This window comes from Chenopodium album, chromosome 8 (genome assembly GCF_948465745.1).
Source record: "Chenopodium album chromosome 8, dcCheAlbu1.1, whole genome shotgun sequence".
In the NCBI taxonomy this organism is placed as follows: Eukaryota; Viridiplantae; Streptophyta; class Magnoliopsida; order Caryophyllales; family Amaranthaceae; genus Chenopodium; species Chenopodium album.
Window position 1 is genome coordinate 74,545,430 of NC_137841.1, and position 14,927 is coordinate 74,560,356.

Here is a 14,927-nt window from a genome sequence, read left to right on the forward strand (position 1 = left end):
AGTTTTTAAAATCAAACAAATTTTATTTCTTCATCATACTGATTATCTCCTTACAAACAAGCAATAATGAACACATTAATTTGAAAAGACAATATAAAAACACACAATTTGAAACAAGATTACACAACTAAACACTCATCATCGTATCACAATAATCTTGATTAAGCCCCAATTTAAGCAGCAGAGATGTCAATAGACTTAACTTCAGGTTTCTTAACCTCCATCTTAGGAACAGTAACAGTAAGAACACCATTCTCCATATTCGCTTTGATTTCCTCCGTCTTGGCATTCTCCGGCAGCCTGAACCGCCTTAAGAACTTTCCAGAACTCCGCTCAACACGGTGCCACTTGTCATTCTTCTCCTCTTGCTCCTTGTTTCTCTCTCCGCTGATCTGGAGCACTTTCCCGTCTTCCACCTCAACCTTCACCTCTTCCTTCTTAACACCGGGAAGATCGGCTTTGAACACGTGCGCCTCAGGTGTCTCCTTCCAGTCAATTCGAGCGTTGGCGAAAGCAGCGGTTTCGTGGTCGGTGGTGAGAGACTGGAAGGGTTCCCAGACATTCAGGGAAAAGGGATCGGCGATGCTGCTGCGTCGGTTTCCGAAGAAGCTTGGAATTAGCGACATTGTAATATTAATTGATTTGTGTAATTACTAGAAAATGATTTGAATATTTGATTAGAATATTGAGAATTTGAGAATTGATGAGAAATTTTGAATGCTGCAAATTTCTGTGTTTTGTTGATGAAAAATTGAGAAGAGAAAAGTGATATTTATAGATGATGGTATGAAGTATCTGGAAATTACTTTGAATTAATGGGATCATTCTATGAGCTTCTAGTATGGAGGAAAAGTGGAAAACAGAGGTAGAGAAGAACAGAGAAATTTGTAGGATATTCTTGTACTTTCCAGACTTTTAATTATTTGCCGCGCTTAATATTTGGGCCTTATCTATTCAATAGTGTGTCTGCCCATTGATGGAGAGCAAGATGTGAAATAAGCCCAGTTCTCATGTAACGGGAACTTTTTGTTGAAATGGTCAATGAGACTATCTAACATGATCAGTCAAGTGATAATCTTTGGTCAATTAGTACATTATTACTCCATAATGTTTTTTTTTTTTTTTTTTTTTTTTGAACTACTACATAATGCTTAATACAAGTAAATTTAGGGAGGTATTATTCATGCAATTTTCATGAATCTAGCCTAAAACTAAAAGGAACTTATTTTTACGTAAGTATGTACTACCTCCGTTACATATTATGTGCAACGATTAGACATTTTTCCTCTCTACTTTATGTCAAATCGTTGCAAATAATATGTAACGGAGGTAGTATATTGATGTTAATTTACTAGAAATTATCCTAGTTGTCAATTAATTAAACTTGGAAACTATTGTATTTCCGACACTTATCAAAACTCAATAACTTTTATCCGAACTTATTTTTGTTGAATATGATGATGTAAGAAGGTTAAAGATAGTTTTATTTTGAATTTCTGAGCAATATAGAGTATAAAATTACTTTTATCGAAATTTATTTAAAAATATAAGCATAATATAGTAATAACACGTAATCAGGCACACCATTAGTTGATAATGTAACGTATTTACACATACAACGAGTGACGACATTGCTAATAATGCATAAATAAGCCAACAAGGTTGAACATAAGAACTATAATCACTTAATTAGTTTGTGTTATAATACACAATCACACATTACATAGTCTTGGCATGAACTAAAAAGATTTGAACAAACTTCATTTGACAAACTTTTACCGCAAGAGGTCGGTGGACAATAGCTTAGCATCGTATCCATCGTTGGTTCCCATAATAATTAAAAAAAATAATAATAAATAAAAAAACCCAAAATAATGTGGCAATAGAATGCTAAAGACAGCAGAAGCAAAATGAAACCTGTTGTTCATGCAAAACTTACACAAAACACGTGTATAAACACGTGGCAAACTCTTTCCTTCCATATAACACAATCTTTCTTCCTTTCCATCATACTTACTTCCTCTATCTCCCACTCTCAAACCTGAAATAAACTTAACTTCGTTTAATTTATTAAGTAACAAAGTAATTTCTAAAATGGCAACAATGGATCGCGATCGCGATACTAGAGACCCAAGGCAAATCCATGTCCACACCCAACACGCAAGCGTTCACGGCGGTAACGTAAGAGGTAGCGGTGGTTATGGATTCAGCTCTGGAGGCGGTCCAACCGCGTCACAAGTGATTGCTTTGGTAACACTAGTCCCCGTCACTGGCACCCTCCTCTTCTTGGCGGGTCTCACTTTACTCGGGACCGTCATCGGGTTATGCCTAGCAACCCCGGTATTCCTCCTCTTTAGTCCTGTCCTAGTCCCTGCTGCCCTCCTCATGGGGCTAGCTGTCACTGGGTTCCTCTCGTCTGGCGCGTTTGGTCTCACGGGGCTGTCTTCGCTGTCACGCGTCGTGGGGTATATTCGACAGGCGGGGCGAAGAATGCCTGATGATTTGGATTATGCTAAGCGTCGTGTGGCGGATATGGCGGCATTTGCGGGACAGAAGACTAAGGATGTGGGACAGACTATTGAGAGTAAGGCTCGTGAAAGTGGGACTCATACCACTAGTGGTGGTACTACTGCTACTACTAGGGCTTGAAAATGAAGAGCAATTATGCATGCAACGAGTTTTTAGGTTGATGATGACTGTTGAGTTAGTTTCCTTGGTTGGGTTTTGCAGGGTGTAAATTAAATTTTCTAGTTTGTAATGTTGTTGTTCATGTTGTTATAACTTTTTAATGGGTTATTGAATAATTTTATGCATGATTTCAATGTAATGTTTATGCTTAAGTGACTGCCTTTTTGTTCATTTTATTTAATCCGTTCTGTTTTAGTATTATTGTTGCATTTTGTCGTGCAATAGTTGCTTTATTTTCCAAATTTAACCCGTACATTATAATTAATTACGTAGTAGTAGCAAATAAAAGTAGGAAATACTATTACATACTACATAGCTCATAGGTGGTGTGCCCTATCTAGCTTAGCTGTTACTAATACTAGTATGACTCCTGTTAGCCTGTTACCATATAAAGCGCAAGTGCTAATATATTCTCCGATAAATTAATTAGCGAAGGAAAGAAGATGCTGCATAAATAAAAAAGAAATCAAAATTAACAAACCTCCCAAGTTAGGTTTTCAAGTCATAATAATAAATAATTAATACCTCCTACGTATAAATTCTTAAAATTCTATCTTTAAAATTCTATCTAGAAAAATTCTTTAAAATTTTCATTAAAGGTGTTCACCAGTTAGTTCCACTTCTGGAGCGAAGCTGAGCAAAGTGAATGGAGCTTAAGGGCTTGTTCCTCTTCTCAGACTGAGCTGAGATGAACTGAACTGAATATTTCATAAGAGAAGAGAACCTGCCCTAATTAGTGCTAATCATATTTAAGAAAAACCCCTCTGTGTCTTAAATTTTAAGGGAGACTTCAACTGACACAATCATTTCTCATTTTATTTCCATCAAATAACTATTTGTTCCTTCTACTTGTATAAAATATAGGGTTTTAACTATTACTATCTTCAACAATGTAAGTAAAATCTATATAAAGTTTATAGTTTATGATAGAGTATATAAATTGAGGATGGGTTTCAATCATTAAACCATATAGTATATGATGGTTTTATTGTACATCTATAAAGAGAGATTTTAGTTTAATGCGAAACCAAGTGAGAGTTAAGTATATCAAATGATCATCGTTGACATTAATATGGTGTCAACTCGGATAGGGCCATCTCAAAATATTTGGGCTTGATCTAGTGCTAATATTGATAATTGGCCCAAAAATATATTAGTATCCATGTCAATTGGCAATTTGGCATTGAGGTCTAGTGATAAAAGCTGAGAGGTTACGTACAATAGGTAATGTTCAAATCTCTCAAGTCATTTATAGTCTGTGGAAAATCGAATGTTTACAAACATATTTTTAATTCTATGGTAAGTGGCCAACTTAAAAACCCCTGGCCCAGGATAGATGCCTCTTCCAAGTACCTTATTAAAAAAAGTGTAATGACCCATGAGTTTGTACAATAATTGTTGTCAAATCTTTAGCAAATAGAACTTGAGGAGTTGAGGGTGGTTACTGATTAGAGTAACTTATCACTTTTGAACTAGAGGGGTAGCTCATTACAGTATATGCTTCACATCAATTTTGTGAAGACAACCTCACTAGAAACTTCCAAAGTTTTGATACCATTAAAATTTGAGGAATATCGTTATCAAGTTGGGATAAAATTTTGTTGTTTTTTTTTATGAGTTGCGTACTACGGTAGCATTTTCCCCTCATTCATTCATTTAATGGTTGTGTAAATCATCCAAGTTAATACGTCAAAGCTCCATTCTTCCTAGCATAATTAAAGTTTCAATGACTTCATCAATTGAATTTTTAAAAGGTCCAACCTTCCTAACATAATTAAGGGTACGACATGACTTCACCAATTGAATTGTTAAACCCCGTCCTCTTCGCGTTTTTCGAAATACCTCGATGCTGACCCTACCAGCAACCTTTTACTCTGTACCTACTAACATGGCCTTTAGCAGTAGTCCATGGCCGTGCCTCATGTGTATGAAAGCGAATGATCGAAGAAGAGCATTTAAAGTTGAACGCAATAATGCAGTATAATTTCCTTCAGAAAATGGACATTGAAATTATTACTAATATTGAAAAATCCAAAATGCAAGAAAAAGGGCTGGCACATAATAATATTACCCAAATTGGGAGCATATTACATAATTTTGATAGTAAGAATTTACATTTTCACAACCCAGTCCAATGCAAGCCACAACCCTATTAGGATTCTTCGACGAAAATTTTAAAAAAGAGTACACTTTAATAACTTACATAATACAACAGAGATGGACAAACAAAGATATAAGATTAATAATGAAGAAGAAGATTAAAAAAAAAAAAGGAAGAAAAGCATGGGATTCTAGATTCTTCTTATCATCATCAAGAGCCTTGGAAAACAAATACGGGTCGGGCCGATGAGATGATCCATTCAAACAACAATATCACCCATGATGATTATGATCAACTCAAATCCATTACTTGGATTTGAAGGGAATTGCCCTAATCACAACTGTGTGGTAAAGTGCTGCCAATGCTGCTCCAATGAATGGTCCCACCCAGAAGATCCACTGTACAAAAGACGTTAACACAATTATTAGAGAAAAATATAGTCATATAAAATTATGTACAGTAGAAAGCGTGAATATAAAAATGTTGCAAGTATTAAGAAACAAATAATCAGTCCGTATGATGTAGGAAGCTAATGACCAAGGAATCGATTAAACCAATCAAAGGGTCTTTGTCTTAATCTTTAATTAGCATAGTAGTAGGTGGTAAACATTAACTTCAAAGACAGCATCATCTCCACCAAATCTTTAATATTCCATTCAGTATATGTTTGACAACTAACCCACATGGGTATCATAGTATAGTAGGACAATGATATGAACAAAAAGAAGATTAGGTTAATATTTGCCAAATGCCAAACTGTTATTGGACCCCATCTTTTTTATTTATATAATAAGCTTTTCATGAGCATTACTACCTTATCTCTTTGTTATACAAAATTTGATAGATTCTTTATCCCTATTCATTCTATTGTGGTTCAATTTATGACTTTTTTGTGTTGCCCATTATTAAAATGGGCCTTATTATATGGCCTTCTCAAAACAATCAATTTCCCACCACTCCTTTTTATAAAAGTATCAAGACTTCAAGAAAAGTTGATTAGTGTAAATAGGTTTCCAACGTATATATTAAGTTAACTTTTGAAAAAATAATTACCGTTTAAGGCAAGGTAGGTGACTCACACTTTGTACAGTTACTTATCTATACGACTATACATACTTGTCTGTGGTATGCACCAAGGCAAAAAGTTGTGCAAGGGTTGAAACATTGTCTAATATAACTAAACATCTTAAACATACGTGAAAATGTGGTGTGCAAGATGGACTAAGGAGTATATGATATGCGTTTGTTAAATTATTGTGAGACGAGTGTGACTATGTAGTATGTACCATATTAGAATGGACTTGTAACATGTTCTAGGCATTATACTAGTAATTTGTCTATGACATCTTAGAATATAGGTTAGTTTGAGACATTTTCACCACAAAAAATGCTCGTACATGAATGATACAAATTTGATCAAATGACAAGTTCTAAGCAAACTTACGTGGTCGTTCCAGTTGTTAAGGTGCTTGTTGTAGATGATGGCAGTTCCAAGACTCCTAGCAGGGTTGATACCAGTTCCGGTAATGGGGATGGTGGCCAAGTGAACCAAGAACACAGCGAACCCGATTGGAAGGGGAGCCAAGATCTGTAAAACATTGTTTCATACCATTAACTCAAGCTCATATAACATAAATTCAATCAATATCATAAGACTGCAAAGTGACTAGTAAAAACAGCATATAGCACTTACAGGAACATGAGAGTCCCTGGCGCTTCTCTTGGCGTCAGTGGCAGAGAAGACGGTGTAGACAAGGACGAAGGTGCCAACAATCTCAGCACCAAGACCATCACCCTTGGTGTAACCGTGGTGAACATAGTTGGAACCACCGCCTCCGGCTTGGTAAGGAGTGGGTTGGAATCCCTTGACAACACCAGCACCGCAAATGGCACCCAAGCATTGCATGACCATGTAAAAGACTGCTCTTGTCAAAGACAATTTCCTTGCCAAGAACAATCCCAATGTCACAGCAGGGTTAATGTGACCTCCTGTAATACACCATCATTCATGTTTTCACTAGTTAGCTACTGTACTTGATAGATCCATACACATTTCCATAAACAACATTAATCTTTGTTTGGTTTATATAACTTTACATTTACTTGATTAGTGATTATGCATCAAACTAGTTGAAAATTTTCTAAAATTTGCAATCCAAGATCCTACTGATAATAAGCTGAATTCTTTTGATTATTCCGTTTCTAAAAATAGTATACCGTGGATGTCAACTACCCAAATCGGTGTAAATACTGAAATCAAATCCCGACTACATCACTAGATTCATACCTTATGTGACTGGACCCAAAAAAATAAATTGTAACGCTAAGATAGTCCGTACATGCCTTCGATTTTAATTCTAAACTAGAGTATATAGTACAGCACAGTTTATAATGCTCAAAACTAAATAAACAACACCCAAAAAACATTGTATTAGCCCAAAATAACCCACTAAACAAAACAAATAACACCCAAAAAATTTGTATTAAACCAAAATAACCCACTAAACTAACATCTAAAACTTCCAGTTCCCACAACATATAATACACCAACTCCAGAACTTTTTTTACAAATTCTACCAATATAGTAGTATAATATGCATCTAATTTAAAATTAAAAGTATAAATTACAAAGCTAAAAACAAAAGGAATGGAAAAAATTACCAGAAATTCCAGCAGTACAGTAAACAAGGGCAAAGATCATTCCACCAAAAGCCCAAGCAATACCCTGAATACCAACAGTCTGACACTTATTATCAGCACGACTGTAACCCATAACAGTCAAAATACTGATGTAAAGAAACAAGAAAGTAGCAATAAACTCTGCAATTCCAGCCCTGTAAAACGACCATGATGTCAACTCTCCGGGCTCAAACAGCGGCGCTGGTGGTGGCTCTTTGTAGTCTCTGTCTTGCGCCACCGTACCCAACCCCTGCTTCTCGCCGTACTTGTTTGCTCCTAGTCTAACATCCTCTTCTTTGCCCTCCATTTTTTTTTTTTTTTGTGTTTTCTTAGACAAAAAAGTTGGTGAGTTTTCTTTTCTTTTCTTTAGTAGTGTTGTTTGTTTGGGTTGTGAATGAATGAGTGAGTGAAGAATGGGATAAGGATGGGTGGGTTTTATAAAGGGGGAAACTTTAGGTTATACAATTGTTGGGGTGTGATTAAATTTTGTTATCTTTGGACCGTCCATTAATAATAGTGCTTAATTATTATAAATAATATAGTTATTGTTAATTAGTATGTTTATGTATGATGATGATGATAATGATGAGAAAATAGTTTTTGTTTAGTATAAGTTGGCTTATTATGTGTTGAGGGGGGGTGAAATTGACAATGAAAGGTTGTGCCTTAGCCTATCTTAGCTGGGCAATTGAGGACCATACAAAAAATAAACGTTGGGGGTATTAAAAATAAGATTATAATTGAAATTAAAAAGTTGAGCTTTTGTTATCAAGTGAGAAATTTGAGAATGTGTGGTCATTTGTAGAGGTGGCCACCGCCCATCTTAGATCATAGAGGTAGAATTTTTTTAATTTTTAATTATTTTGTGTGTCTTTTGTATGTTTAAGTGAGTATATTTAGGGCATGTTCTCATACGTTTATTTTTCAATTTAGTTCAGTTCAGTTTAGCTGAGTTCAGTCAATGAGAACAGATTATTAGAACAAAATTATCAAACTAAGCTTGATTTAATGGTAAGCATTATACCTTCCAACATAGAGTTTGAGAGTTTGATCCCCACTAAACGCATTTTGAGAATGAGGATTCCTTACTCTTCCCATTTCCCACCTCTTCTCACTCTCAAATTGTCTGAGCCACTGTATGAAGTATAAGTTTGAAGTTCGCATGGTAAATCTGTTATACACATGATTAGATAAGTTCTACAATTTAAACTTGAGATTGAAATTTTCAATCTTATGCATAAGATCTGTATACTCCGTATATTATATTGAGTTTACGATACTCCTATGAAATTGAACCAAATAGGATAGAGTATAAGTAATAAGACTTGGTATAGTTGATTAGTTGGTGAAAAGATCACCTTGTAAAGTTGTAACCTTAATGTCGCAATGATACTTGAGGCTAGTTCACCCTTTCCCTTAATTCCCAAGTGTCTGGCATGCAAATAAAACTTTGTATTCAGTATGGCTTAGTAAGACTAGGCCATAAATTGAAAATCACCTTTAAGTACACTATATTTAACTTAACTTGGTATTGTAGTAATCATTCATAATTTCAGCAAATAAAAATAAGAAATCCAGTCTACAACACTAATTTAAGATATCATCACTTCATTGTCATAGTACAGTAGAATCTTTGGATTCAAAGCACACAACCTTTATTTGACAGGAAAAGGCATATTTCTTCACTACTTCAATCATAATTCTACTGCGTATGGCCCATAAAGGCGATATGGCCGGTAGATGCATGTCAATTAATAGGGTTATGTGGACTATGCCCCCATATTCATCATTTTCCAAAATTATACGCTATTTCGCAATTAAGATTAAAGAATAAAATCTAAGCTTGATCTCTTATATTTCCTTTAATTAATGATACCTTCATATTTAAGTACTCTATGATTCATGGAAAAACTACAAGTATATTTGTAATGTAAAATAAGGGTTGAGTTTAAAGATTGGTAAGTAAAAAAATCGTTCATAAATACCAAAAATAATACTCCGTGATTTGTCATACACCGTATAATTTTGTTATTTTTTCTTACTCTGCATATAACACCAACATTCAAAATGTATTTAATGTGTATAGGTAAGTATACATTTTTTTCAAAGGCCGTAGTAGTACGCATAAACTCAATTAATGCATTTCAATTCAATTAATCTCAAGTTTAAAGAATTCCATAAATGGCTAAATGTCATGTACTTTTAAAAGGTTGGAGAGCAAATGCAACAAATTAAAGAAATAGGATTATAGAAGCCAAGAAATTCAGGAATTGTATATGACGTTGGATTTGTAACACTTTTCTGGGTAGAAACGTGGCCAACCAGGACTTCATTAGAGATTGGGCAATTAGGTATAATTCATAATTTGCTGCTCATTTATATTACATAATTTATATTATCGGACAAAACCAGCTAATTTTAACTAGCTTCCACTGTTTAATTAGCTGCTAATCTCTCTTGTTAATTTTACTCAAGCTCAATAATTCAACATATAATCAAGTTTATGTTAGAGTATCCTTTTGGCTTATTTGTGTGGGATTTTGCTCAATATAATTATTCATTCATCATTATCAACTTTTAAACTATGAATGTTTATTTAATCAATAATTAAACATATATTCGATTATACGTATAATCAAATATTATGACGAGTATAACTAGGACTATGTATTTTTATTTTCAAAACATGCATATCCTTTTTTTTACTTTGGAATACATGTTGAAGGAAACTAAAGTGATATAAGTAACATCGAGAATTACATTGATAATCAGTTATAATTAAACACACGATGTACAGTGTTTATTGAATAACAATGGTGCGAAAGCGAAATTTATGATTATATATCTTTGTTCCTAGTATTTTGTCACTGGAGCAAAATAATTTGAGAAGAAAGATTTGTATTCTACCAGCAATTTGTGCAGATAAATGGACAAAAATTAAATGTGGTGCCAAATAAAATTCTTTGAAGAATCTTTTCATTATATTCATATATATAAATAAAAAATTATGTCTCTTTCATGTATGCATAAAACGGTCCATGAATTGGGCCAATTGGCTCATTACAAACTTTGAGAGATTGTAATTTAAGGATGTGAATTGTTGTATTTTTCCAATTTTGTATGTATAGCAACTTTCCTTTTTGTTGTATTACATAAGTATAATAATAATTGTGTAAAAAGCCAATTAATTAGATTATCCCTAGTTTGTTGCCCCCGGAAGAATAATGAAGCTTTATCAAAAATAAAATACTCCGTATCATATATGAAGTACTTCGTATAATTATTTTGTTATATGAAAATAATTGAACTTGTCAAAAAAAAAAAGAAAAAAAAAGAGAGAGAGAGAAATTATGGTTTATTGGATTCATATTTTACTGGTGATTGAATAGATAGGTAAAGTCTAGCTAGCAATGTGGAGATACGTTGAAACCTCAAAATAAAAAAAAATAAAAAATAAAATAAAATATAATAATAATAATAATAATAATAATAATAATAAATGGTATGTTGTTTAAAGAATTCTGAGTTTCTGACAATAAGATGTTGCTGTCTAATTTCCCAAATCAACACTCTATGGCTCTATGCATGTGGAGTATTATACAAAAAACTCAATTAATTATTATGCAAAATAAGATCTTAAATCACAATATCACAGTATAATATTTTTGTGATCGATATCATCAAGCTATAATATGCGAAGTACTCCTTATTAGTTAATCATAGAAATTAATTATGTCAAGTTTGATAAAGTTGGCCATAAAAATATTACTCATAATTAGTAATAGATAATAAATTAGTCGTATTTGTATATGCTTCCTAATAAATTAGTCGTATTTGTATATGCTTCCTTTGTATTTGAAAATTTAACTTGATTGTAGTATTGTACTAGTAAAATTCAATAGTCATATCTTGTAATCAAATCATATATACATCATCATTCTTTTTAATTAATCATCTATTCACCAAAATAATTAAAAATTTAAATACAGAGAAATGATAAATTGATGATTAACACACCCCATTTTCTAGCACCATATCATAAGTTGGAAAAATACATTTAGGACAGCCCAGAAGGTTCGAAGACAAAGTCTGAGAACAATTATATAATCAAAATTATAATACTGAAAATTATAAGCAATAAAGTAATGATGATGCTAATCTAGATAAGGGAGCGTAATTAAAATAGTGTACTTAAGTGCATAATTCTACGATTGATGTAAGAGTATGTTTTATTAATTCTATACTAGTTCTTATTATTTAAACCATAATACTAATTCATTCTCCGTAAACGCTAATTTAGGACAATTAGCAATCATTATCGGTTAGTTAATGAAGAAGATAGGATTAATTATATAAAAATTAAAATATAAAAATGTGATTAAGTAGCTTAATGGTGCTAAGTGGTGGGCGACGACAACAACAGCACCAACTCAAGACTATAGATTATGTTATATAGTTGTCAATACTTTTCATGTTAACTAATGTTGGCTGGAGTTGGCCCATGTCCACGTATAATTCATATCATGACCATAAACCGTCACTTAATTTAAGGCCACTTCTTTTAAGCAACCATTTTTCCAAGGTTTTCTATAAGTTTGAGGAATATTTGAAATTTTATTTCTTCTTTAAACCTAGTTACCCAACTCTGTTTCATGCTTGCTCCCTTGCTTAGCTTGTAGTGTAGGTAGTCAAGCACATCCTTAGCCTCTTAAACTATGGTTAGATTGTTCGAGTGGGATCGATTAAAGAAATTTCTAATTGTTGCTCGTTTATTGAATTTCGCAGTTTTAATTGGTCTGATGGATTGTGTAAAAAAGTCTTATATTATTAAAAGTAAATTTTTTAAATTGAGAAATTGAAGTATGACTAACATATTATATTATTAAAAGTAAATTTTTTAATTAAGACATATTTGACTTTGTTGTAAAAAAATTTATTCAATTATTATTATGAATTTGTTAACAATAGTTGAAACCCATTGTAGCCCACTTATGAGTTTCCCACATTGGAGAAAGAGGAGAGATAGTTTCACTTTATAAGGTAGAGGAGTACCTCCTACTATTGCCAATAAGTTTTAGTATGGAAGCTCCAAAGCCTTGTTTGTGGACCAAACTCTCCTCCTCCCGGTAGAGGAGTACCTCACATTTTACAAAAATATGAACATCTAGTAAAAAAATATGAACACGTCACAAAAAATGAACATGTTCAGTTTTCAAAATTTGTGATTGTTCAGATTTTTTTACTAAATGTTCAAAATTCGCAATTGTTCAGATTTTTTTACTAAATGTTCAAAAGTATAGGTGTGATGCATTGCGATTGTTAAGATTTTTTAACTAAATGTTCAAAATTTGCGATGTTCAGATATTTTTACTACATGTTCAAAATTTGCAATTGTTCAGATTTTTTTACTAAATGTTCAAAAGTATAGGCATGGTGCATCTTAAAATTTGCGCCAAACTCTCCTCCTCCTTGTTTGGGTTGCCCAGGCCCATATTGTTTCGAAATTTAACACATACATATTATTATCTAAATTATAAATAATTTGAGATCATTGTTTGGCTAACATTTATGAAAAGAACATGAATCACATCATGTATGAAAAGAGTGAGGGATAGCTCAAGTGGTTAGAGCTTCTCTCATCGATTATCACCCCCAATCATCCTTATGACTCAGATAAACATCTAAAAAAAATGACACGATAATGAGACTAGAATTAATTAGAAAGAAAAATCCATTCTTATGTTTGGTTATAAGGAGTAGAAACAATTTATAAAAGTCTTCATTTTTTTTTGAAAGAATTTTTAAAGTCTTCATTAGTACCACATATGATATAATTATAATTTTTTTGTAAAAATAAATGATTAAAATAAATTAAGAAAAGAGAATTTATATATGAACTTTTATCATAACTATACTCCGTAGTAAAAAAGTACTTGTATATATATTTTCCGTTATCTTTTTACTCTTATATCAATATATAGTTGAAAAATAGAAATTGTAATCTAATACTCGGAGATTGCATGAAAATGAGAGGAAAAGAATAAAAGTCCGAGATGATGAACAAATTCTAGGTGTCTAAATCCTAATAAATGGCATTCGTCGGCATTAGGTTTCATTTTTCATGATTTTACCCATACATCTTGCGCCGAAACAATATCTTTCGGATGTTCAAAATTGGAAAAACCCGACCAATGAGCTTGTTGGTCATGCCAAATTATTATCTGGCCGGTGCAGTGCTTAAGCTTTGATGTATGGCCCCACTTTTATCATTTCACTACCTCATTTGGGTTGGATATCACATCACCCACGAGAATTATAATCTTATGAGTAATCATTTTTTTTCAATTGATAAGCGGTAATTTTATTAATGATGGTAGTAATATTTAAATTGTACTCGTATAGTCGTATATAATTTGTAAAATAAATCAATGTCCATTGTTAATTTAAATTTAATTTTAAGTTACACAAGTCATATAAGGAAATTCAATGTCCATGTTCACTTATTCGTATTATTATTAGGACCGTGTGTTTATAACTTTATATTGCAAGTGAGTGTTTTTTTTTTCCTCTTTTAAATGGGAGTAATGTAGTATTTTAATTTACTAGTACAAAACTTAAACTTGTAACTTTGAGATCCTCTAACATGCACAACATCAATATGACTGGTATATCTAATATTGCGTGTCATACCATAAAATCGCCCTAAAACTTATTCAATATATCTTCCTTTAGTAGCCAAAGTTGTCTTGAATTTAGAGAATTGAAGAGTACAATATCAATGTATTTCTAGTATTATACGAGTTTTAACTATTACGGAGTATTTATTTCGTAATTTAATTTTGTATTCCCCTCCCTCCTTTGCCATAAGCCTATAACTATTGTGTTCGTACTTTGAGGTCCGAGTTTGAGCCCCACCAACTACAAAGTGTTTGGGAATTGGGGGATTCCCTTACCTTCCCCCTCTACTCTCAAGTGACGACCTGTGAAGCTGAGCTGGCTAAATCTGTGATAGGTGCCGGCTCAGTAGGGTCCTTCTTCTTACCTTAAAAAAAAAAAATAAAATTGTGTTCGTACTTGTATCACTTTATAAAAGAAAAATATAAAAAATAATACGAGTATTGTTTTTTTTTTTTTTTTTTTTTTTTAAAAAAAAAACCCTTCATTTTGGGTGTCTAAAGTTAGCCAATATACAATATCAATTTGTTCATCTTAAATTTTTTGCATTTTAATTTAGTATTGACAATAATGACAAAATTATTTTGGTTGTCTAAGGAGTACAAATTTTCCTTTTTAGGAGTTGAGTTGTTAAGGTCTAATAATAGAAAGCTAGAAACTTCCGTAGCTCAGTGTTGTAATGTGTAACTCTGTTAGCCACTTGATCCAATGCGATAAGCCCAAAAAATTAGGCCCAAAGCCAACTAATAATCCTACACTACCCAAATTTTGGAAATCATGCAAC

At 32.7% G+C, this 14,927-nt stretch overlaps 3 protein-coding genes across 3 annotated transcripts; 1 reads left to right on the top strand and 2 right to left on the bottom strand.

Moving 5' to 3' along the window:
* Window positions 1-97: 97 nt before the first annotated feature.
* On the bottom strand, window positions 98-673 carry LOC145556678 (17.8 kDa class I heat shock protein-like). Its single transcript, XM_081618333.1, has one exon. It carries the CDS (start codon window positions 624-626, stop codon window positions 174-176), a length of 453 nt encoding a protein of 150 aa, XP_081474459.1. The 5' UTR covers window positions 627-673; the 3' UTR covers window positions 98-173.
* A 1,378-nt stretch (window positions 674-2,051) lies between these two features.
* On the top strand, window positions 2,052-2,892 carry LOC145556680 (oleosin Cor a 12-like). Its single transcript, XM_081618334.1, has one exon. It carries the CDS (start codon window positions 2,095-2,097, stop codon window positions 2,647-2,649), a length of 555 nt encoding a protein of 184 aa, XP_081474460.1. The 5' UTR covers window positions 2,052-2,094; the 3' UTR covers window positions 2,650-2,892.
* A 1,852-nt stretch (window positions 2,893-4,744) lies between these two features.
* Window positions 4,745-7,875, bottom strand: LOC145642394 (putative aquaporin PIP1-4). The gene is made up of 4 exons (XM_081693561.1): window positions 7,451-7,875; window positions 6,483-6,778; window positions 6,234-6,377; window positions 4,745-5,187 (listed from the first exon to the last, which is right to left on the bottom strand). The coding sequence occupies exons 1-4, from the start codon at window positions 7,773-7,775 to the stop codon at window positions 5,095-5,097; spliced, it is 858 nt and encodes a 285-aa protein (XP_081549687.1). The 5' UTR covers window positions 7,776-7,875; the 3' UTR covers window positions 4,745-5,094.
* Window positions 7,876-14,927: the final 7,052 nt, after the last annotated feature.